Source organism: Anser anser (genome assembly GCF_964211835.1).
Source record: "Anser anser genome assembly, chromosome: 2".
In the NCBI taxonomy this organism is placed as follows: Eukaryota; Metazoa; Chordata; class Aves; order Anseriformes; family Anatidae; genus Anser; species Anser anser.
The window spans coordinates 28,189,817-28,215,154 of NC_139721.1; the positions used below are offsets into that span (position 1 = coordinate 28,189,817).

At 40.9% G+C, this 25,338-nt stretch overlaps 1 protein-coding gene and 1 long non-coding RNA gene across 2 annotated transcripts; one reads left to right on the forward strand and one right to left on the reverse strand.

The window, feature by feature from the left end:
- Positions 1 to 7,319: 7,319 nt before the first annotated feature.
- LOC310894284 (carbonic anhydrase 2) lies at positions 7,320 to 25,126 on the reverse strand. Its single transcript, XM_083824201.1, has 7 exons — positions 24,774 to 25,126; positions 24,127 to 24,324; positions 13,386 to 13,504; positions 12,388 to 12,480; positions 11,559 to 11,621; positions 10,471 to 10,626; positions 7,320 to 8,163 (listed from the first exon to the last, which is right to left on the reverse strand). The coding sequence occupies exons 1-7, from the start codon at positions 24,805 to 24,807 to the stop codon at positions 8,044 to 8,046; spliced, it is 783 nt and encodes a 260-aa protein (XP_083680327.1). The 5' UTR covers positions 24,808 to 25,126; the 3' UTR covers positions 7,320 to 8,043.
- On the forward strand, positions 10,633 to 11,862 carry LOC310894286. Its single transcript, XR_014579741.1, has 2 exons — positions 10,633 to 10,996; positions 11,391 to 11,862. It is a non-coding gene; the product is annotated as an uncharacterized lncRNA (long non-coding RNA).
- Positions 25,127 to 25,338: the final 212 nt, after the last annotated feature.

Here is a 25,338-nt window from a genome sequence, read left to right on the forward strand (position 1 = left end):
CCTTCCCCAGGAAGATGTTATGAGTGAGGATGATTTTTTAAGCCACATTTCTCACATAAACACACACACACACACTCTGTTGCTTCTCATTTCTTTAATATATCTATTTTTCTTCTCTGGGCATGTTTATTCATGGCTCTAAAACAATGTAAAAAAAAAATGCTCAGTGCAAGTATCTAGAGGCCTTTCAATTTTGATTTTGATTCAAGGAATATATTTCTTAAGAGTGGCATCTGAAATTAATATCATTAAACTATTATTGAGGACTTTTTGAAGAAATACAATTAATAAAGTGTTGAAGAAATGCATTATCCAAATTACAATATCCTGCACCACCTGCAGTGTCACATGATCATCCCATTAAATAGTGTTATGTCCTTCCTGTATCCATTTCAAGTAAGCTTGTTGAAGAAGAACTGAGGCAGAGGGGAGAGGAAGTTCTTGCCTGTCCTTTGAGTAATTACAAAAGGTGTTCTGCTACTGTGCAGTCATGCAAAACGAGCTCTTTGGCTGTCCTTGCTCCTTCACTTTGGAAAAGGCACTCCAATTCCACAGTCCTTCCCTGCTTGGGTGCATGGTAGGAGGCCAGCTGTGGAGCAGGGTGAGAGAGACATCCTTGCACTTGCCTGCTTTTCCCTACACATTTTGGGTGGCACATGATCAGCAAAGAGGAGTCTTGGCTAGTCATGGGTTCTGCTTCTTCCACTGATGTACCCTGCATGTGAAGTCCTTCCACATCACTTTAAGCCTTCGTGTTTTGGAGTGAGCTGAGCCTTTGGGCATGGCCTTTAGCTGGTTATGGTCTAGTAGATCAGCATTCAGGAGAGAGAGCCTAGTTCTGCTTTCTGTGACCCGTCAGCCTTGGCATGTCTGTCATGCCTCTCAGAGACACCCCTTGTAATCTTTTTCTGTCTGCATTAGCCCTGGTCCAAGGATTCTACTGGTATCAAGCCACACATTCTTTTTCTTTTGATCTTGGGGCTTCACTGATAGAAGGTGGTCAGTAAGGCTGTGCAGCAAACTTTCCAGGTCCTTGAATGCTGAATGATGTTACAAGACTCATTAAAACCTGACCCTCAGGAAAAAGTGTTAATATCCACCTGTCTGCTCTAATCACTTGTTTATTACATATTGTCTCCATGTATTTCTTCTCTGTTTTAGGGTGTGAGTTCAAAACAGCAGTGATTGCTTCTTGTCATACACATACACGATGCCTCACACAATGCAATGTTATAAAAACAGTGCTTATATATTGTCTTTTTCAAAAGGTCCTGAGGATATCTTTGTATTGTTTCATATGGTGCAGTGCTGATCAAAATTGACTCTCTTCTAGGATTAGGAGCAACACTGCAACACCGCGTCAGCGCTGAGCTCTGCCCGAGCAAACCATCAGTGGCATCCAGGCAGCACGGTTGCCCTTCAGCCCTTCACCATCATACTGAAAGAGGAAGCAGGACAGCGCCACAGCTTCCAGTTGCAAAGTAGATTAAAAATATATCAAACACTCAGTGCAAGCAGCCACCACCAGATGCTGGCTGTGTGAGATGCTGTGCTTTGGAAGAGGAGGTGGCTGATGTTCGAGGGTCCATGGGAATTTTTCGATAAAGCCATTGCCTGCACTTTCATCGCTGCTTGTTTCTGTGATATTTGATTTGACACAGCTGTTGCTTGCAGGGCTTCTATTTGAAGGGTTAGGAAATCCTAAAGCTGTCATTTAGTGAGTGATTCTCTTCTATAAACTGTCTGGACTTCTATAAATATTGCTGACTCCATGCAGGGCATTATTATCTAATCTCCCAGGGAACATCTCTAATCACAGTCTACCCGCCCTTGTCAATCTAGGACACATCGAATCCTTAGAAATAGCAGTGGAGAAATCATAAAATGTTCTAACACATGGAGCTGGCAGACAAGTGCGAGACAAGATCACAAACTGTACAAAATGAACAGTTGCAACTGAACGTGCTTCTCTCTTTCCCCCATCAAAGTGGTAGCTGAGTGAGCATGAGTTCAAATTAACACTGGCCTTCTTCTTTTCCTTTTTTCTTTTAAGTAAATTTCCCTTTAATCAGAGCTGCCTATCTGACACTAACACAATTACCTGCAGTGGACAAAACATCAACTTCTGCTCCATGATGAAAGTGGTCTCTTTTTCTTTATGAATTCATAAACAGTTTTCCAGTTCAAATAGGTCTGATCGTGGTGTTAGAATGGGAGTTGTTTTAAGTCTGACTGTGCAACAGTTCCAAGGCCTAATTATACCTTCTTTATGTAAGTCAATAATGAGGGAGAATAGAGGTCAGGAAGAAGAGCTGGATGATTCTATTCACATGTATCTTTATCAAACTCATCATTCAGGAAATGGATCATGGGTGCTAGGGAAAATGTTTTCTTCATCTCTGAGTTGGCCTTAGCATATATGGCCTCCTTGAAAACACTACCCATTGTGCAAGAGTGTAACTGCAAAATGTGAATTTGTGAACAGCCCACATACTGTTTTATGTTGGAGAAGGTTTTTGTGAGGATTTTGGGGGAAAGGTCTCAAAGATTATCCACTTTGAAAGAAAACAAACAAACAAAAAATGAAAAAAAAAATAAAAAATGAAGACCATTGTTCCCTGGTAGACTACACAGGTAAGACATTCAGCAGGCTCCGCATGTATGTCATGTATATGACATACAAACAGCAGCTTGCATTGTCTGGTTGAACACAATATACTTCATAACCAGCAGATGCAAACATACAGCACTGGCAAGATTCCAGGTAAACAGACTCATGCAAGCAAGATGATAAATATACAGCTGATTTTGGTTGTCTTTGCTGTTGTTATTTATGGGGCAAGCTTGAAGTGTGACAAAAGTTGATCAGAACGAATGGGAAAACATGGAGCCACATTTTCAAAACTATTTTGTTGTTTTAACGAAGACCAGACTGTTTCCAGCCTCTGTTACTTTCAAAGATCGCATTCAGTATTTCTGCCCCAGTGAGCTGATTTTTGGTGCGAAACAAGGGTATCACATGATAAGTTGGTCTGATATATGACAGTGCACTAAGATGACAGAAAATTACAGAAATTGAGTTGTCCATCCTTTTTCTAGAGGCATGCCTATTTTCTTACAATTTAAAACAAAACAAAACAAAAAAACACTACAGTGGTCTCATTCTTGGTGTATGATTCACACCTTGGCCTACAGAAACTACTTTGCAAGCCTTGTAAGCAGCAGCTTTTTGCAACAGCAATTCCCTATTACAACACCCATACTGAACTCAGTCATGTAATTTTGACTGAGTTGTCCTGAGGGCGTGTTCCACAGGCATCAGTGTGCACCTGTGCCTGACCTACACTCTGTTCTGTGCCTCATCACCTCTTCAAGGTACCTTCTTCTGAGCCCTGTGGAAAGGTCCATTCCAGGAGGATTTTAAATAAAATCATGGCTATTGTCATTATTGCTTGCCTGACATATTAAATATAAAATAAAATAATAAATAAGTAAATAAATAAATAATAAAATAAAATAGCACACACACACACCCCAAAACACCTTCTGGGGAAGCTGGAATACCTGTCCATGTTACAAAGAATATGTTATGCAACTGAGTGAACTGTTACAGGATGGAGACAAGGATTCCCAATTTTCACCTTATCATTAGGTTAGAGGCAAATAACACTCACCGTAACACTTACGAAGCATCCAAGCACTGATATTGGAATTCCAGCTGGGACAGGGATACTTAGATATATAGCACTACAACAGCTAAGAGCGTGGGCGGTTACCAAGCTCTGTCTGGTATCCCCACATCTGACTAAAGCTGTCATTGTATAAACATCAGGGCAAGGGACATGGCTGCATCTCAGTGACTGTTAGGTGGCTTAACTTTCTCATTGACGTGAAGAGACACCACAGAAATGTTTATGTGCTGTAAACTTATGCTGTGGATTATTTTGGGTAGCTTGTTCAGTTAGCCTTACACCAATTCTAAAAGTAGATGCTCAAATTTTCCCTTGGCTAGGGTCACCTGGCCTCCACAAGTGGCCACACAGTAGGGCTGCGTTTCCACCAACAAAAATCCATTATGTCTGAAGATGTGCTTCTGCACAGGCTCCAACTTGAATCTTGACGCTGCTGAGCAGCTGAGTGTATTCCTTGACATCCTTTCTAGACTAAATGAGGCAGATCTCTTTCCCCCTGCAGGCGCTGGCCATGTGCTCAGAACACACCTACGGCATTGAACCACATACCGAGTATCATCAGAGAACAACGATGGCAATCTCACTTTTTCTTCAGTTCAGTGTCTAGAGTATGCAGTAGGGACCTCTTCCAGATGGAGTTTTAGTCCTGTTGTCTATAGGGTAGTGTCCTAATTACAAAGCCGAGATGGGCCTTCATTAGGCTTGCCTTTGGTAGGTCAGTATGTGCATGGCATCTTCACTGAACCAGCAGAAGAGAGTGCAAAATCAGGAGTGAATGCAAAAATAAGTAACTTTCTAACATAGTAATGTCTGGCACCAAGAGAAGAGAGGGATGGTTCAAGTCATAATCTCACTCTTTGAGTATGAGCTATGATTTCACGAGTGGTCTTCCTCAGGGGTTGGTATTAGGACTCCGGTGCTGTTTCACATCTATGTCGGTGATGTGGACAGTGGGATTGAGTGCAACCTCAGCAAGTTTGCTGATGACACTAAGCTGTGTAGTGCAGTCGATATGCTGGAGGGAAGGGATGCCATCCAGAGGGACCTGGGCAGGCTTCAGAGTTGGGCCTGTGCACACCTTTTGAAGTTCAGCAAGGCCAAGTGCAAGGTCCTGCATGTGGATTGAGGTGTTGGTGGATGAGAAGCACAACATAAGCTGACAATGTGTGCTTGCAGCCCAGAAAGTCAACCGTATCCTGGGCTATACCAAAAGCAGCGTGGCCAGCAAGGGCGAGAGGGGTGATTGTTCCCCTCTGCTCTGCTCTCGTGAGACCCCACATGGAGCCTGTGTTCAGCTCTGGGGCCCCCAGCACAAGAAGGACGTGTACCTGTTAGAATGAGTCCAGAGGAGGCCATGAAGATGATCAAAGGGCTGGAGCACCTCTTCTATGAGGACAGGCTGAGGGAGTTGGGGTTGTTCAGCCTGCAGAAGAGAAGGCTCTGGGGAGACCTTACAGCGGCCTTCCAGTACCTAAAGGGGGCCTACAGGAAAGCTGGGGAGGGACTCTGTGTCAGGGAGTGCAGTGAGAGGACAAAGGGGAATGGTTTTAAACTAAAAAAGAGTGGATTTAGATTAGATGTAAAGAAGAAATCCTTCACTATGAGGGTGGTGAGGCACTGGCACAGGCTGCCCAGAGAAGCTGTGGATGCCCCATCCCTAGAGGTGTTCAAGGCCAGGCTGGATGGAGCTTGGGGCAACCTGGTCTGGTTGGAGGTGTCCCTGCCCACAGCAGGGAGTTGGAATTAGATGATCTTTAAGGTCCCTTCCAACCCAAACCATTCTGTGATTCTGTGATTCTGTGATTCTATGATTATTTTTTTTTTTAATTACAGCATTTGTTAGAATTTCACAGGTGATTCCAGGTTTTTACCCTCGCCATTAGGCAGAAGTTCACATTCTTTGTCATGCACCAGCCTATTTAAGCTGTACAGGTACCACAGAGAATACCACCTCTCAGAAAGCTTTATTACCTACTGGGTAGGATATCACAATTGTCATGATACGGGTTCAAATTTGAATCTCTGAGGCTTGTATGTTTTGTTCTTTAATGTTGGAAATGCTGTAACATGTAGTCCTTATGTAGAGTAAGGCTGCCATCTCTGAGTGCAAGTTCTGTCATGCACAATTCCAGGAAAAAGGGAAGTTAGTGTTTGTGACAGCAAAAAAGCACTTTGCTGCAGTTTCAGCAAAATTGCTGAAATAAGTGGGTCATAAGCCCATATGTCTCCATCCATACAGATACTCCAAAGCTGTATGGACACAGGCCTGGGGCAACCTATTCTAGGTGACCCTGCTTGAACAGGGGGATTGGACCAGATGACCTCCAAATGTCTCTTCCAACCTCAACCTTAATGTGATTCTGTGATTCTATGTTTCCTATCAGCTTGCTTCAGCAGCTTTAAAACAGAATGTGTTGGATCTAAAATTCTAATTTTTAGAGGTGTAACGTCCCCTGCATTTTTAAGGGACACAAGTATAGTACTCAGAATTCTGGGTGACAGTTAGAAAGGTATTCAAACCACTGAACACAAAAAATTCCAATTACTCAACACAGCTGTGCTTGGAAGAGACAAGTACCTCCAGAGCTATATTCAGAAAAGCTGAACCTAGAACAAATGACCTATGGAGAAGAGAGATTTTATTTCTCTGGTGGTTTTTTTGTTTGTTTGTTTGTTTGATTGATTTTTTTTTTGGAGGGGGGGTGGGGTGTGATTGGTTGTTTTTGTTTTTAAATAGGAAAGCATTTCAAGGTGGAAAATTTGGCAGAATTTTCTGAAGATTTTTAGATGCACTCTGAGAAGGCTTCATTCCCATCTCAGTTCCTTAAGATCATAGGTGCCTGGGGGCCTCACCTGCCCATCTGATATTTTATAAATTACAAAGTTATCCCTGATGTGGTAGGAAGCTCATCAATAAATCGTCTTAGAAACTAGTAACAGAATCCAGTCAGATGAGAGTTTTGAAGATGCTTGCTCTCACAACGGCCAGAAGCCTGAAAAGTATTGCTCGGATCCTGTGTATTTAGACCAGATTTACACTTAGGTATTTATTGCATACGTGTTCATGACATCAAAAGAACTCAGCTGATCCATCAATGGAAGTTATTGGAAGCTATTGTCTTACTCAGCAGTTTTCCTGTTGAAAATTCTTCTGTTGAAATCATTCACATATGGTACCGTGAGGCTAAAAAGCAAACTCTGGGGATGCAGTCTTGAAACAATTTGGTTTTGTTGGAGAAAAGGATTGTGTTGATGTTCTGCATAAATATAAGGCTCTTTGTTTTGGTGCTGTCACATAAGGGCAGCAACATCTATGCAACCAGTTTGGGAGAAGCCTGTTCTGCAGTATGATTTTGTTCAAAATTCTTGTGAGGTGATCTTTTATTATGTGGTCAAATTCGATGAAAGTTTGTAGTGGTGGCTCAAAACTACTACTTCCTGCTGCTGTCTATCAGACAGCTACTTAGAGAAAATGTCCTAACATCCACATAGTTTTGCATTCATCTTCAGTATCATTGAAACTCATTCCTGATATCCTAAATGTTTATTAATTATGTTTAATATGCAATGGTGTGAACAGATTAGTAACTCCTTTTCTGAATTAAAATAACAGATTGGAAGCAAAAATATAAGTATAGATTTATTAGAGAAGTTATCTAAAATACATTATTGTTTCCCTCTTTAAATTAGAGCATATATTATTTCAATGAAAAGATACTTTGTATTCTATGGTAATAACAATTTTTAAAGATAATACTTAATTTAGGACATTTTTAATTAAAAAATTCAACATACTACCATTAAGACATAATGTTGTTGATAGCATGGGTAAAAATGTAAAACAGTCTTAAAAATATTTACGTCAGTTGTTTAAAATCTAAATCTAATTCTCAATATTCATTTTACTTTTCTTCCTCAATATACTTTTTTTTTCCTAAAGCATACCTATATTCTGTATTCCTGTGCTTTTGACAAAGCTTCAAGTTATCATTAGTTATGTGTACTACCACACCTGTGGATGAGGTTTCTTAGAATGGCTTATTTTTCTAACACCATATGCTCTCCCAAACAGCCAATGTATTGTAACACCAAAGTTGTCAGTCACAGTAATTCATCAAAATGCACACAGCCCACCCCCAGGCTTCCCCCAGCCCCACACATAAAGAACCTATTTCTGTTTGGCCAAGAACCTTTCACATTTCATTAGCTGGCATTTTAGATGCAGAGCAAAAGAAAGAATGGACCTGGGAGACAAGATGTTGCCAGGGCACACATGGCAAAGGTTTGATTTGTGCTTAGCAAAAAGGGTTCCTCACAAACACAGCAATTCCTAACACACTGAGAGCTGAGGTTACTGGAAGGAAGCTCTGACTTCTCTGCTCTTCAAAGGCTGACATGGGCGCCAGTTGTCCACCATGTGGCACACGGGCTCATTCTCAGCATTGAAGCAAAGGCCACGGAGTTTGCACATCTGTGGAAAAAGGAACAAACATTCTCAAATGCATTCTTGTTTCAACAGGACTACCTGAACTATACGCCATAGGCCTGAGCCAGAGGTCCAACTCAAAGTTTCATTAGCACTAATGGTTTAGAGGTGACATCACCATCCATGTATCTCTGCACGTCATCCACACCATTTCCTGCTGGACACAGGCTCTCGTGGCAACAAAATATCCTAGAAAGAACTAAGGTGGCACAGAAAACAAAGATCTAGGGCACGTGTTTTCTGAACTCTGTGCACAAAGAGCTGTTTGTCCTCAGTCTACATCTGAATTGAAACCCTTCCAGAGCCCTTTGAAAGTTGTAACGTTTCAGTTCTTTTGAAAGTTGAATTGCTTTGTCCGCTTGATATTTAAAAACAAACAAACAAAAAACCTTATCCTTAGGTACAAATTAAAATAACTAAATTCATTCAAGATATCTTGATTTTCAAATACTGTGAGAAGGGAAACTGTTCCACATCAACAGGAGCATACTGCAAGGTCTTAGAGTAAGGTGCTTGTCCTAAAGTTAAATTGGTGTTTGCATAGTCTGCCATAATAAAAGCACCTTAATGTCTAAGTGAGCATCTCCAAAACTACTAAAAAGAAGACTGTGTCAAAATAAAACCTGCCCCACATGTGATCTCACAAGCCAACTGGAACTGCTGACAGAAATATGTAGGAGGGATTTTGTATGAGTCAGACCCCAAGTCAGGCTTTCCTTTACTGAGCTAGGAAGACCCCAGGCAGTGACCAGCCCAGGAGGCCTTTACCTTCAGGACCCGACAGGAATGAAGTTCAGAGCTCAGCCTCTACCAGGAACTGTCACTGCAGCAAATGATAATGGACTCGTGTATACACAGAGTCCACTCATCCAGCTTTTATTTATCTTTAGAAAACCAATTCAACTTAAATCCAGTGTCAATACTCTGCTTTATGGTTTCTTGCTTTGATCAGTTTTGGAATGAAAAGGCAAGCTGCTACACGCACTGTTTTGATCTCAAATTCATCTTTGAAATGTCGATTGTAATATGGAGGGGTCTGTGTGGGAGAAACAAGTGGTGTCGTTTACCACTTGTAGGTGGTGGAAGTAGGTGTAGTAGGAAAAACAATTCTATTTTGGTGAAAATGCTCCTGCCCTATAATAAAACCACATTTGCAAGCCTTGGATCATCAATACCAATAGTTTAAAATAATCAAACAATGTCAACTTAAAAGTTGCAGTTTATTAATAGATTTTCCAATAGTTCTTCCTTGTCATTTATTCTATCTTTTATCATGTTATATCCCAACAGATCAGTTGCACTTTTTTCATATCAGCTAAATAAAACTCCTAGAATTATGTGTATAGTTTTAGCATGGCTGCCATTCATAAAAGGGATTTAAAAGTTTGAAGGGTAAACTAAAGCCCTTCAGGGCTAGCTTATATTTATAGGCTCCAGATTCTATTTATATCTTCCAAGCACACAGATGCAAACCCGAGGATAGAATCTTGCCTCTATGTAATTTCATTAATGGATAGTGCAGAAAGCTAGGGCCAGGAGTGATTTAATCTGCATAAGCTCCTTCCCACTAGGAAGGTTCTATCCTCTTCAAGTTGCACAACAGAAAATGGGATTTTTTCAGACAGCAGACTTTGGAATCTGCAAGTTTTCTCTCTTCCAAACAAGGCAGTTTTGTTAGGATTGTCACAATTCTGCGTGGGATTTCCCAGTCTGTTCTGTGATGAATAGTCCTTGTAAAATGAGTTCTGTGTATCCTGGAAATGCTGGAAGATCTCAAAGATCTACAAACTAACTACAGATCTACAGTGTGTGACTGCAAATGCAGAATAAATGCTCTTCAGATGCGTGGTAAACCCAGTATTTTCAGGGCAAGTACAATCAGATAGGTAACTGCATGTACAGCAAATTTACTGATGCTCACAACACATGCTAGACTTTGCATGTATAACTGGTCCTCTCATGCATCCTACACTTTTCCTAGATTTTTTTTACCACATGGCAGCTCCAACCTGATTAAATTTTTAAAACTCCTCACATTTTGCCTGGACTGTGTCCAAATGGAGGACAACCTTACATTTTACGTCAACCTCTAATTCCACACATAGTAGAGCTTGCCAGAAGAGCATAACCAGCTCAGATATGTATTTTTGACATGTGACACTAGCTAATAGCCTGCATAGCTCTGCAGTAGCATAAACTGCCATTTCAAAGATCACTTGGACAGCTGAACCAAAGCAATCGATATCATACCAGTCGGTACACACCTATTGGCACAGTCCCCTGGAGACCTACCTGCTCAGGGCTGACAGTGATGGGCTCCTTCAGAACATGCCAGATCACACATTCAAGCAGTGGTGGAGTGGTCAGGGAGCCAGGGTATGTCCAATAGTCTCGACATGCAGGAAGCAGTCCAGTAGGGTCAAAGTTTGTGAAAGAAGCTTGCTTCCCCTACAACAAGGAAAGTAGGCAGGCTATTGTCAAGGGAGAGACAACATACACCCACCAAGCTTGTCATTGTAAAGTCTTCTACAGAAGCTCCATGTTTGAAGGAAGGGAGAAATGGAGTTTAGCATACCGTGTTAAGTGCTTCTTACAGTACACTTGGAATTATGTACCGGGAGTCTGTACTTTCAGCACTTTATTTCTTATTTTTTAAGATTTTCAAGACATTTCAGCATTTCAAATGTTGAACTTACGGCCTTTTCCTTTACAGATATGATCTGTCCCTGCTTGAAGGAACAATGAGATTTCAGATACCATGGACACTGATCCTACTGGAAATACAAAAACTGGGAGACCTGTTGGACTGTCCACTAAAGTAAATGGCAACATCCATTTATGTCACAGAGAGCCTGATGACAAAGATTTCAGTGTAGCCTTGTTCTTTACCTTTCCTGCCCACATTTATCATTGGCAAAGGCCTTAACCCACTATGAAGGTACCTACTTACTCAACAAATAACTTTAGTTACTCATTACTCGGCTCATGAAGATCACATACATGCTTCATACTATTTAAAATGCAGAAAGGCTTTTTTTTTCCTAAGGCCTTTTTTTCCTGATCAAAATTTGCATCTGGAAGATGAATCCTACCCTATAGGTTTAAATACAGATGAAATGATGGAAAATGTATTAATGGAGATAAAAAATGATCACCATTTCTAGTATTATCTGCCCTTTATCATAATTAATTTGAATCTCTTTTGCATTTAGGATTACAGGAGCGTCCATGCTGATGACATGAAGGTTTATTTCACTCTCATAAATGCAATGGACTGTGAAGAAGTAAACTGATCCACTGGGAAGAAGTAAACTGATCCAGAAGTCCACTTTCTGGATCATACGGTTGTGAATGGTGGTATCCAAGACAGCATATATTACCTTGGTTTGAATGGAGTTCAGAGCATCAACAACTTTCTGTATTTCAGGTTTGGCATTCCCTACCTGTAATAGAAACCACATGAAAAAAAAGTAACCATGCAATCTCATTACACCTTTAGTTTTATGTTAGAATTCTCAAGGAATCATTTTGTAGCACATTTTCATAGCACCATTTCATTACATAACAGGAGTATTACAGCAAAAGTGACTGAAACTGTCTCTGTAAAATCATGCCGGTTGACAGTCAGCACAAATGGGTCAGCCAAGGACACTGGACAGAATAAAGTTATTTTCTTTTACAGTATGTGGTCTATTTTTGGACTTGAGCTGTTCTTTTTTTCGCAGAAGTCACCCTCATAATAGAACAGTGAAGCCAGGACAGAGTGCACACTGCTGGGTCACAATCACCTTCTTCAATTAGCTGTGAAGACAATTCAGCTGAGAAAAAATGCTCTAGACGTTTAACAATAGCAGTAAAAAGAAAATAGATGCTATTTAGGCTGGTCATACCACAGATTCATACATATATTACTGCGTCAGTTATGCATATCATCTTTCTCTGATAGGGTTACAGCAGTGTCACTGTCATGATGGAGGCTAGCATGCTGCTGGTCGGTTGCCACAGAGATGGATGGCAGTCATACTCCACTGTAGGTGTACAATTTTCATATGTACAGAAAACCAAGAATTTGGAGTACCATCTAGTCTGTTCTGGGCTTATGTGGTACAGCATAATGCTGTCTTATTCTGTATTTTAGGCTCTTGGGCCCACCTGGACCACTGAACATACTGGACTAATCCAAATAATAGGAAAAAAAGTTTAACTAACCTTCATGAAGATGCCTACTACAGCCAAACCATCAGGATGTTTCACCGCTTCAGCAAATTTTCCATATTTTACATTCCAGTGAACAATATGAAGCTAGGAGCAAGAAAACAAGAAGCACTATGAAAATTAGATTCCATCCATAATACTTTACAAATGAGGATGCGGGGAAGTAATTTATTAAACATTAAGAGCAGATGGTGTTTTACTGCTGAGATTTAAAACTTTTGTGTACAGTTAAGAATTTGTTGAATCATTCATTAACTTTGAAGTTTCATTTATGCAAAGAGATTTCTGTCATGCATTTTACTTTGCTTCTGACTCTTATTCCCAGATGAGTTTTAAATGCAAACTCTGGGCTGTATCTTTCTGCTTTTAGTCTGGTAAAATTCCTGTTATCTTCAGAATGAGTTCTTCCTACATGCAGCCTGCAGGATTTTGATATAGTACTTTTGATGTAGCTGTGTATTCTGGAGTTCTTATCAACGCTGAAAGACATGATTGTCCAGTGTCAGGACAGAATAGACATTACTTACAGATCTGACCTCCACTCTTGAGTTTTTTTTAAAAATACTATCCTGCCCTGTCATGGAAAGTCTTTGAAAAGAGTATTAAAATAATCTCCAGGTCATGTTAGCCAGGATGTTCTTTTCTTATTTATTTCAATGTTATTTCTAATTGAAGTACATCTGTTGTCTCCTCATATCTGCAACTCAAGTTGAGCAAGTAGTTATGGTACTGTGAACAGATGTGAGGCAATGGTGAGTTTTTTTGGATAAGAATAAACCGACTCCTATCAAAAAGCAGCAAAGCTGATAAATTTGTGGGGCCATTTCTTCTATCTATCAATGCACATCACAGTTATGTTCAGTTCCTGAAGCAGCACTGTACCAAAATCTTTTATGGTAACCCCCCCAGTTTCTTGCCCTTTGAACGTTTGTAGAGCTGCTGCTGCCATGCTCATTACACCCAAAAAACTGGAAAGGCAAAGCATGTCCTACCTCTGCATCATACTTCACACCATCCACAGTGTGCTCAGACCCTTGGCCCTCACAGGATCCCCAGTGAATGTGAAACTGCACCAGCCTGTAGACTCCATCCAGTGCTCCCCCTTGCAGCACTGCAAAGCAAAAGGACTCTGTTAGCATCTCCCGTAACCTTCGCTGTCAGGTCTCACTTCAAAGAGGAACATCCATCTCAAGTCTTCCAAGTGAATCACAGTTTATTGCTCTGCATGCTGCCATGCTACTCCAGATCATCTTCAATGGCACATTGCTGCAAAAAGCCAAAATCAGTAATAAACATATAAAAACATAAGTGACTTCATAGTGAGTCTCATCAGCAATTTAATAGGCATGCTAATATTACAAGTGACGAGGGAAGAGCTAAGGATGTAACTTTTCTGTCACCAAAGAAAAAATCCAAGGAAAAGTCCAAAGACTAGCCATTGTAAGTGCCCCACATAGAGTTATTTTATGAAAGCACAGCTGAAGACCAAATCATCTTTTACTTACTAATGTACTTGGTTCCTTTATTTTGGACACTTCATCCATTTAGGCAAATCCTGCAAATCCTGTGGTGAATTGGATTGAGTAAAAAGCTTTTGGCTCCAACTTAAACCCTCACACCTGTTAGCTGTGGGACGCAGCAAGGTAAAGCACTGGGCACAGTGCAAGGAATTGCAGAGATGTGACTTTGAAATCTCTCGTCCATCCCATCTTTTACTCTTCGAGAGTGAGTTTAAAAAATGGTGCTGAGAATGGCAACACCTGCAGAGGCCAATTTTTTAAAATAGGGTTTGGAAATAAGGCATTAACTTATGCTCTCCCTGATTTGACATTATTCCTGCTACGTGACTGAGGTAAGTGGAGTGCCCAGCCACACATTCAGTTATACAGGAGCAAGTTCCCCTGGGCACCTACGCTTGTTAGTTTTAACCTTCTACTTAAAACTGTAACCACCACCATTATGATATGCAGGATCAAGCCCCATTTCTGCCAAATGCTCAAGGCACAGACAATGTCTCCTCCAGTGCAGCATAAAGCACAAAACAATAGCAAATAGTTCTGTTCAATAGAGCTATTTATCTAAGTTATTAGAGCAAGGTCTCACAGTGGTTTGTGCTTTTTCTAAGTCCCAAAATCACAATTGAATCTTTAAGGAATTAATATTTTAAAAATCAAAAATACTTTTAAAACATCATTTGAAGTGCTATATATATTAGAGATCAATTTCTCTTTCAATATAGAAAATAAATATATAAATAAGAGTGACAGAAGAGTGTTGACATCAGTTATTACATGTAAGTGTGTTCTGTTTACGTGCCACAAACAAAATGGTTCTGTGGAGTAAAGATGCTTGCCTCTCAGTTTGCAGTTAGTCTAGACATGTAAGTATCACAAGTGCATGTGTGAAAATATACATCAAATGCAGATAGGAAAAGGTCACTGTCTGTTCAGGTTTGAATAATTCTGATTATACGCAAGCATGGACAAACATACCCGTGGATACTTGGCAATGGGGGAGCTCAAAGTGGTGAGAAGGATTTGACTAAAAATCTGGAATACAGGAAAATTAAACGTAAGATGCAATGAAACACATTAGTTTCCACTTGTGTGCATTACACATGCAAAATTTGTTTCAGTGGACAAATTTAGCATTTGCCTGGGGCTCCGTCTTTGGCAAATACATTTAGAAGTCTGCCAACATGCATTTCTGTTTGAAAAATGTGAATATATGTTCCAATGCAGTCCTTGTAATTTCAGATACTGTAGCCAACGCTGAACAGCCAGCAGACCAAGAGTTACCCTACCTACCGCCAAGCTATGTGATACCAAGAGGAATGGCTACTTAAAGTAATTGAATAGGCACACCTTTTATTCTACTTCTGTGTTTCTGCATGTGCTAATTGCCAAGAAGCATAACTGATTCAAGCACAGTACTACAAATCAGAACAGGTGTTTTTTCGTTGTTGTTGTTTTTGTGTTTTTGTTTTTTTTTCCAGAATGGCTACTGTGAATGTGTGTTAGTTCCGTTTTAAAATGAAGCAATCAGTTGCTATGTCTTTACAGATGCAAAATCATTTAATCCACTCAATATCATGTTTCATTTAAAGACAATGCCACGGAGTTTCAGTGTTTCAGTTTCAGTTCCTTTGGCTAATGGACTTGTGGCTTGTTGCAGATACAAATGGACTGAGGTTTCACCATTCCCAAACCTCCAAAAGCACTAGCGCAGCACAGGTTAATCTGCCATTATTAATCAATGGAAAGCATGCTGAAGAGCAGAACCATGCAATCGTCTTAAATCCATTTGCAGTGTTATTTCTACATAAAGTTTGCTGTAGTTTCATAAAACTCAAAGGATGCACAAAAATCTCTTTGCAGTTTTTGCTTACTTTTCTCATTCTGTGGTTCTCAAATCCAGCACTAGCTTATTTTGACTCACAGCAGAGCATTCAAAGAAAGTAATAATTAGATTAGTGGGAATGAATACAAATTCAGCAGGCTTAATTACACAACAGCTCTTCTTGTTCTACCCTCCATTAAGCGGTTATTATTTTTCCTTAATATTTTCCAGCCTTTCCAAGGAAGTAAAATTCAAACTTAAAATGCAAAGTAGAAATGTTGGAACTTCGTTTTTTTTTTTTCCAGTGCAAGCATTTTTAACCGTGAATAAATGCTATCAGCTTTTGGAAAGCAAAACCTCCTCAAGAACCTGAGCAGCATCTGGGAACTTTCCTATCCCTGTCTCATGTGACACTAACACCAATTCAGGCCCCACTGAAGACAGATGTCCAACCTTTCCATCCCCTTTTTTGAGGGATGGGAAAAATTTGATCCATAGTTGAGCCCCTGAGCATTAGCTTCTTCCTTTTGAAATCAGTAGTATTCAAAACCATCCTGGAAATACATATGTAGCTACGCTCCCTTTTGTTATAGAGCATAGCTTCAGATGCAGAGTGAAGACAGCACCAACCGACCTGGAAAGCACGTTCTTTTCTTACAGATTCATCATTCTCAACAAAATCTACATCAGTAACCTGGTCTCCACAGACATAACAGCAATACAAGAGGTAACAGCTTGAAAATGCAACTTTTCTTCCATTTGACAGTTATTTGAAATGGTGCAGTGACATAAATTTGGAGCCAATTTGCTTAGATTAAGAAATAGTAACTATGATTTCAACCTTCTACCAATTACTGAAGAAATTATACTAGTAACATCCAACAATTATATTGCACTGTTATTAAATGATCTCATAACATTATCTAAATTAGGTGAAAATAAGTATTAGCAGAGCTAATTCGGGAAGTTAAACAACCACATGAACTGCGCTATTAATGTCTGTGGGGTTTCTTGGATAAAGGTGAACTATGTCTGTCTCCATTACATGGTCAAAGGATATTGGACATGCACAGAAATCAAGGGGGCATTGTGCTGCACCTGGGGCAGCTGTTTACTGAGGCCACACAATTTCACTGTTGTGCTTAAAGGCAAGACACTGGGTAGTTACCTTTCCCATGTAGAACAGGACGGCTTTGTATAAAAACACTGCAAATTGCTTCTCTCTCTCTCTTTTTTTTTTTTTTCCAGGAAGTGGCAGCAGCCACATGTTAAGTTTTGCAGGAATACTGTGGAATTACTGTTGCTGTAGTTACCTCCCTGTATAGGGATGTAACAGAACAGGAGACTAATAAATCTCATTAAGGCAATAAACTTGTCAAAGGGGTAATCTAAATGGCTGAACTACAAGATTGTTTCATGAGTCACAATGAATTCCCTCCTACTGTACAGTTTAGTGTAATAAGAAAAAATGCTACGCTGAAGTTTGTCATTCTGAGAAAATACAGAATGAGAAAATGTTCTTCACATGGAAAACATTGACGACAAAATTTCTTCCACTAAAGCATGATGGATGTCCAGAGTTCAAAACTTAAGAAATTAAGCTCTAATTGAGATACCACGAAACAAGAACATAGCAGCAGGACAGTTACAACATCTACTTTTGAGGACAACCCACTTGCAAACACGCTGCTTTGGTAAAAAGAAAGCCATGGCTTTGTACCAGCCTACAATAGATGTGCACACGTATATGGCTTTGTATGTATGTGCTCACATAAATACATGCACAGCATATACATTATTGTTTACGTTCTGTAGGCATTTGTGTATTTGCAGACATCTGTACGCTAGAAAACAGACCCTGCAGAGATAAAGTAGAAGCAGCACTACTTGAGAAAAAAATAATCTTGAGCACCATGCACTATTAATGGCACAAAAAAGGCTCTTATGAGGATGCTCAGGGATTAGCCTTGTGTTCTTATGCAAGGATGGGCTTCCCCATCTGACAGACTGAAGAGTTCAGTTGGGGTGAGCTGTCTCTTCTGTGAAACGTGGAGTGTAGAACATCACATTTTGTGAGATGTTTCCTTCTTTACGTTATCTCTTTCAAACATTCCTCCCAGGACACTATATCATGGCAAGCAGGAGAGTAAGACAGGACGTAACTGTAGGGATCATGTTTGCAGATACATCTGTAATGCACTTCACTGAGAGAAAACGTATGTAATTGGTATCTCCTAAGAAAAACCCTGCTCTGACCTTGCTAGAGGGTTAGTCTGATAAGGCAGCAAGGATGTTCCAGAGAGATAGACCAGAATGAAACATCTGCCAAAACGTAGCAGGTCTGCATACATGTGTATCAGCAGCTGCTCAGTGATTTCGATTCACCCCAGCTGAACTACTTCCTACAGGCTGGGTAGCAGCCAGCCAGACTCTGACCTGCTTAAGCATCCAAAGGCATTTACGTTCTTGTCTTTCCTCCTCATCCCTTCAGGTCTTTCAAAAAGGCCCCTTGTATGCATGATTCAAAGAGATAGATATGTGGGAAAGTATGTGGCACATCTAAGTGTAAATGTGTTTGTGTGCACCTAAACGTTTGTGCATACACACCTACATAAATGTAAACATCCACTTACTACTTATAGTGGATTAAGGAGTAGTGGCAAGACAAGTTGCTATTTGCACATTTACAGATGCAACTTGTGAATATTAAACATGACACAAAAATTAGATGGTATGTTAATAATCTGTTCACAGAATATGATGTATTTATTGTTCCTGATACAGGAAGGGTACAATTCAGTATTCACTTCAGTCAACCACAGCAAAATCCACTGCTCCCTGGGACCAGTGGAATTTATTTCTGATATCATCTCATAAACGGGGATTTTTGCGTGAGTCATAAGGTGCTGTAATGACTCCTTGATCAGCGTTCAGTCCTCACCTGTCAGCCCTTATGAGCCGACAATGACTTCAGAAGTACCGAGTTGGAAGCATTAAGATTCTCTTAAGAGTAACAATTTACTTAATATCTGATGACAGTAACTGTAACACTTATCTCAGAGGTTGCTTACAGTATTGGAAATTTTGTATTGACACAGTGCTCTTACTACTTTGAGGTGTACCAAAGGATGGATGAACTCAAGGAAGGGGAGAGCATGGCCTCTAGGCACTCAGCAGTCCCCCTTTACTTGGCTTCTAACAGTTAACTGGTTTCTCCTGGTTTTGCACAGAAACACCTCTAGAGGAGTCATTTGGAAGAAGTGAAGGAAGTTGCCAGGATACCTATATGCACAAGCCATGTCAAATTTCTGCTCAGAAGTTTCTTTTTTTTTTTTTTTTTAAATGGCATAAGTCAAGAAGGGCGCTTTTGAGCTCTGTAAAGAAATGAAGTCCTGAATCCAGCAGGTCTGACCTCAAGCCCTCTCATCTTCCTTTTCAGTTCCTTGAAGCACCAGTGCTATACTCAAGTCACCTACTTGCTTAGGCTTTGCAGCTTCTAGCAATACTAGTTGAACAGAGAATGCCTTAATGATCACACACCTTCTGGGACCTCTGACTTCCTAGTCAAGCAGTGCACAAAAATACTTGCGACACACAAGCAGCTGTCTGAAAACAGTTCCCTAGAGCTATAAGCAATCGGTTCCCTGATTTATGATTCAGATGCGTTAGGACATTGCTTAGCCCACATTTTATTCTGGAGCTTCAACCTGTGACTGTATACCAATAATGTGCAATATTATTCTGGTGTGGATAATGTTGCATCTTCAGAGCTGGGAAGCCTAAAAATAGACCAGTGGCAGTGACTGATTAAAAGTTCTGCCTTAAAGGCAGCAGACCTGCGTGTTTTTTCCTCAGTCTACCTGCTGAAGCGTAGTGGTGGAAGCATAGGAAAAGAGCACCAGTGGCACAACTTTCAGTGTACCTCACTGCCAACCAAGCTGTGCTACTGCACTGACTGTTGACCTCAAATACAACAAAATGGATTGCTCTGTCTACAGTGAGTCAAAATCCAAGACAGTTAAGTGTCCTCATTAATACTGCCCGTTATAGGAAGAATTGGGTAATTGATTACAGCTACTGAGAGTCTCTCTAGGGGTGCTGGTACCAAGGTCAATAGTGTTTCACTTCCCTAGGTCTCCTCATAATTGTAAGGTTCCACCATGACTGAATTTCTGTAAAAATGTTTTATGATTTACTTGGGACTCTCTTGGATTTCAGTATTATCTCTACCTAGCTCAGCAGCAAGAAAGGAAGAGGAAACAAGTAAGAGTAATCCACACGTGAAAATGACTACTACATTTAGTAATGTCTTTAGAGACTTACACCATAGTTGCAATGAACTTCTGTCAGGTTCTACAACTAAGATATGATATTTTAATATTTTTGTTACAAAATAACTTGATTGACTTCTTCCTTTCATAAGATCAAACACAAGATCAGAAAATACAGAATACAGAGCTTACTCCTGTGAGCATTTCCCACTTGTATGTCAGGTTTTAGGTAAATTTGAGAAGTTTTCCACAGAACTTACTCTGAGAGCAAGTTATATGTATGTTACACAAGTGCTTTTATGCTCGAGGCTTTCTTGAGCAAAGTCACTTCCTGTGGTTTTACAGCTCTGAGAAGTTGCCGTTTGTTTCTATCTTTTAGAGTAAAGTGATACAGACTACAATATAAAGTGTTTAATATCATTAAGTAGGTATCCTGAATGAGACAAATCTCTCCTTTGCCATAAGGCTTTTAAAATAAGTTGCATTATTATAGTTCAGTGCTTATCAGCACCATTTGCTTGACACATATGTCAATGGCCAAGTCCCAGGACACAAGAGTGGACAGGCCTAAATTTGTACTTTTATTCCTAGCAACACTTACCATATAGTATTTTTGCTTTTATTTAAAATTATAGAAGTTTTAATCACAAATGCCTGCAAATACTTGAATTTTCACACTGATTACAAGACAATGGACATGAGATTTAAGAAAGCAACTGCAAGAGCAGAAGGAGAAGAGAAACTAAGTAACAACTGAAGGCAGAAGTTCACTATTTCTTTTCTACATACAAGCCCAAAAAACATTCCAAAACACTGCACGGAAACACGACAGAAGACATTATTTTAACTAAGAGAAAATCATGGAATTTCAGTAAATAAAAATGTTTAAAAAGGGCAATACTGATTTGTCAGTTTACTTTCCGTACACCATTTCTATCAACTAGCAGCTGTGAAATATGAAGGGAATACACTTCAGGAACTGATTTAGGCTTTAGAACTGTATTCTGGAATAGAACAGCTGTCACATAAGCCATGAAATTCAAAGGCTGTACTATAAGAACTGAAATAGAAGGTTGGTGTGTAATTGCTTAGGAATAGGGATTTTTTTAAAGCATGCTTAGTAACATCTAAGGGTATCTAAGAGAATTAACAAGAAAGTAGAACAAAGTCAGGTTCTAAAGCTATCACAATGATTTTAACATCATTTTATTTTTCAAACATCTTTGTAAAGGAAAATTTTATAGGTCATAGGGATAGTTAATTGTAAACTGCATCAAGAGCTACATCTAAAGAGCTCCACTTATTAGTAAAGATCTTCTAAAAGGGCAGAGAGGAACACATCTTCCATGAAGATACATTAGTCGCATAAATTGCGCATAATCTTTTGTATAAAAAAGTTTGTATTTTTTTTTTTTTTACATCCTTATGCCAAAACATATAGAAGGGATATTTTAAGAAGTACAATTTTTTACCTTTTAAACTTTCTATTTCTCATTGATACAAACAGAAGTTATAGGCTACATACTTGTGTGTACAAGCTTAATATATACACAAACTTTATTGGGGGGGGGATATTCTATACAAAACTCTTGAATATTCTGGTATCTCCTTGATTTTAACTTGCGATCAACAATATTCAAAGTAAGTATTTTCTAAATCAAAGAAATAAGTAACAACTATTTTCAGGGAGTTTTATCCAAACACATTTTAGCTTTCTTGCCTATTTTACTATACCATTACTACCTGTACTTTTCATTACAAGAACTAATTTTGCATATCCTGAAGAGAAGTCTTCAAAAAGATATTAAATACACAGAACTGCTCTTCATTTTACTTTAGTGTCATTAGTTATGTGCCTGAATATTCTTAATGAATGGATCTACTTCTTTGCATGATATTACTCATGTGTTGAAGATTATACACAAACAATGATCTTATTACTTCATTTTATGCCTACTACCACAGGTAATTCCTTACAGCATACAGGACAGCTCATGGAAGCAAGCACTATAGCCTATCGGAAGTATTTACAGGATTTTGTCCCGTTGTTTTCTGTAAAATAGAACATCACATAATTTCACGTAATTTCTCATCGTGACTGTCGTTGAATGTCTAACCAAGAATTTGAGAGATCATTGTACTGTTAGTCTCAAAATTCAGAAATTGGAGTGAATCAAGCACAGTCAAGTCAAAGACAGCTTTATTTTCTGTAAAGAAAGTAGGTTACCTAGTTAACTGCATACAAATGAAGCCAATAAGTGTGCTGCCAGTTACATTTTATGCACTGTAATTGTCAATAGGAAGTGTGATATTGAAGGATCCACCCTTACCTGGATTCACAGAGATATGTTTAATGTTGTTTTTCTTTTTAAACACTCATCAGTTTCTGATTCACTAATAGAACTACTGAGAATATTTCTACTTGCATCTCCTATCCTCCCACTCTGAAAGCTGTGTCACTGCCTATCTGTCAGAGGATCCCTGTCACAGATGTTCTGGTTCTGCACTGACTTTTCTCATAAAGAGCATTCTTCCTACAGACATTTCTTTAATACAAGTTTCTGCCATTTTTTTCCTCCCAAGTTGCCCGATACAAACTAATTTTCACTGTCATTCCAAATCTATACACGCACAAAGTGACCAAGTAATAGTTTTGTTATACTATGAGGACCTGAACCTGCTTCCTTTGGGCTCAGTGAAAGCAGGATGACTGTGAGGGCAGACTTGCACGGACTTAGTGAAAAGAAGAATCCGTTTTTTTACTTTGTATCATTTACCTTATTCCTCCCAACACTGCTAAAACGCATGTGCTTTAACTTCGGTTCCTCAGTGCTTCAGAAAAAAATAAACACTAAGTCAGAACCCTTTTTGCTTTTTTTAAACATACAGATATTAATGTGGATGTTCTGAATAAGTTATATAGAGACCTATGTGTATCTATACAACTGAAGCACTGATGACCAGCTAACACTGTTCAGTATAAAGGTCATAACATACAAAGTCAAATTCTCAGTGCAGTGCTGAATGTCTGTTATACCCTTGTATTGCATTATCTGAAAAAAAAAAAAGTTTTGTAGGCATGGTTAATTTGTTTTCAGCACCATTCCCTAACTGACATTGCCAAGAAAGTGTTTAGCAAAATAGGGCATTTGCTCAAGCAAGTTAAATCGGGCAGTGTCTAGAGAAGGCAGTGACTACAATAGGATTGTTTTTGCTGTCTAAATTAAAAATAGAGGCACATTCACTGTAGCAGCATGACAATTTCTGCAAGTTCAGCCAGCTGAAAAACTACAACTATGGACACCCTGCAAAACCCTTGTTGCAACTGTGCCTTAGATTTCATTTGTCCATCGATGTGGCCATTCCTTTCAGTAATGTTGCCAAAAGGTTTTCAGGATTCCATGCTTAATTTCATTCACCCTACAGAAAAATGAACCATAAGACACTGTGGAAAGACTGCCTCCTAGTAAACTTTGTAGGAATGTGTCATATACATATTAACTTTATCTAGAAAGCCAAGAGTCAAGAAATGCCAGGGGTAATGCTTGAGTTACAGAAGAACATAGGGGTATTTTCTAATCATTCTTCTGTTTCTGTACTAACCTGGGAGCATATTGGCTTCAGAAATGTGAAATAATATTTTGATAACCAAAGAAACTATTTCCAAACTATTTCTACTTCAAGTTGTTAACTGTATTCCTCTGTTATTCTATGGCCTGTTTCTTCCTATGATGTATTTTGCCTTTTTAACCATTTGGTTGGTAGCTTATGATGAGCTATGCCTAATACTGTTATTGTCAAATAATATTTTTTTTTTTTAGCCCTGCATATCTCTATCCAAGTATTTCTCACTTAAACAAAAAGGAAGCAATTCACTTCTCTGGAGTTTAAAGCAGGGAAGCTCAAAACCACCAAGACAGACTTAGTTTTCTTCTAACAGGAGTTCAGTTTTCTTGCAGTGCAGGATGCTGAATCCTTAATGGTTGAATCCTGACCTTGGTACCTTTTTGCCTTTGAAAAAAACCTTGTGGCCTCAGTAGGTATTTTAGTTTTAGCATTAGTAGCAGCGTTAGTGGCAGTTTCTCCCATCCCTACCCCTACACACACAAAGATGAGGTCTCACCTGACTTGTCGGAAGAGTCGTCGAACTCCACGTTGAAGGAGTGCCCGTTGTTGACGATGTTTTTGGCAGTGCCGGCATCATAACTGAAGCTGAGAGGCTTCAGAGAGGCGTCGTACCTGGCGGACTTGCTGCTGATAGCGATGGGCGACTGGCGCTCTCCATTGGCGATGGGGAAGTGTTCGTGCCAGTGCGCGGGTCCTGCGGGACAGCACAAAGCGGCTCGGTGGGCACAGCCGCAAAGCTCAGGGGATGCAGGGGACACCCGCACTCGGACAAACCTCAGCGCTTTAACAACGCGCTAACTGGGGGGTGCCCGCAAGGCATGGGAGGGGAAATCCCACCTAGGGACCAAGGCGGGGACCTGACAGCCCCCGAGCCCCGGAGGGGGAAGCCGGGGTCTCAGCGGGGCGCCCTTGCAGAGCCCCCCCCAGGTACCCAAGCACGGGCACGGCGCTCGGAGCCTTGAGGATGCTCCAGGCCGACCGCGGGGCGCGCTTGGCTGGCTGCCCGAGCGCAGGTGGCATCTCAAGGTTAAAAGAGAAAATTAAAAAAAAAAAAAAAAAAAAGGAAGGAAAAAAAAAAAAAAGCGCTCGCTGCCGCTCGGGGAGGCAGGTACCAGCCCGGCGGGACGGCCGCGGCTCACTCACCGTCGTGACTGCCGTATCCCCAGTGGTGGGACATGGTGCCCCCGGGCCGGCTCGGTGCGCACAGGCTTCCGCAGCGCCGTGCGGGCGGCGGAGCGCTCAGGGGCTTTTATAGGCTCCCGCCAACTCCATGCCCTTCTCCGCGGCCGGAGGAAAGGGGTGGGGAGCGCGGGCGGGGGCGGAGGGAGACCGGGCTCGGGGGCGGAGAGAGCGGGCCCCTTATAATCCGCACCCGCGGAGCTGCGCCGGGCCCGGCCCGGTACGGCCCGGCTCGGCCGGGAGCGCCCCGGCTCGGCCCGAGGCAGCGCGGGGCCGGTGAGCCCCGCATGGCGCCCGCACCTGCGGGGAGCCCGCCCGCGCCTGGCCGCGGCCTTGCGGGGGTCCGGGGCACCGGGAGCGGCACCGGGAGCCGGAGCGTGCCCCCGGGTGCCTCGCCGTGTGCCTCGCCGTGCCCGGCCCGCGGCCCCCTGCTGCTCCCTGCCGGGGGCTGAGGGAAGGGCGGCGCGGGCGGCGGCGGCCGCTGGGGGGGGCCGCAGGGACACGCGGTGGGGGCCCTGCCGTGCGGGGC

What these genes read in the sequence shown, in the direction of transcription:
- LOC310894284 (XM_083824201.1), bottom strand. Translation starts at nt 24,807, where the DNA reads ATGTCCCACCACTGGGGATACGGCAGTCACGACG. An exon ending in GGGATACGGCAGTCACGACG is followed by an intron (nt 24,325 to 24,773) that starts GTGAGTGAGCCG and finishes GCTGTCCCGCAG; the next exon opens with GACCCGCGCACTGGCACGAA. An exon ending in GTGTGAAGTATGATGCAGAG is followed by an intron (nt 12,481 to 13,385) that starts GTAGGACATGCT and finishes TCTTGCTCCTAG; the next exon opens with CTTCATATTGTTCACTGGAA.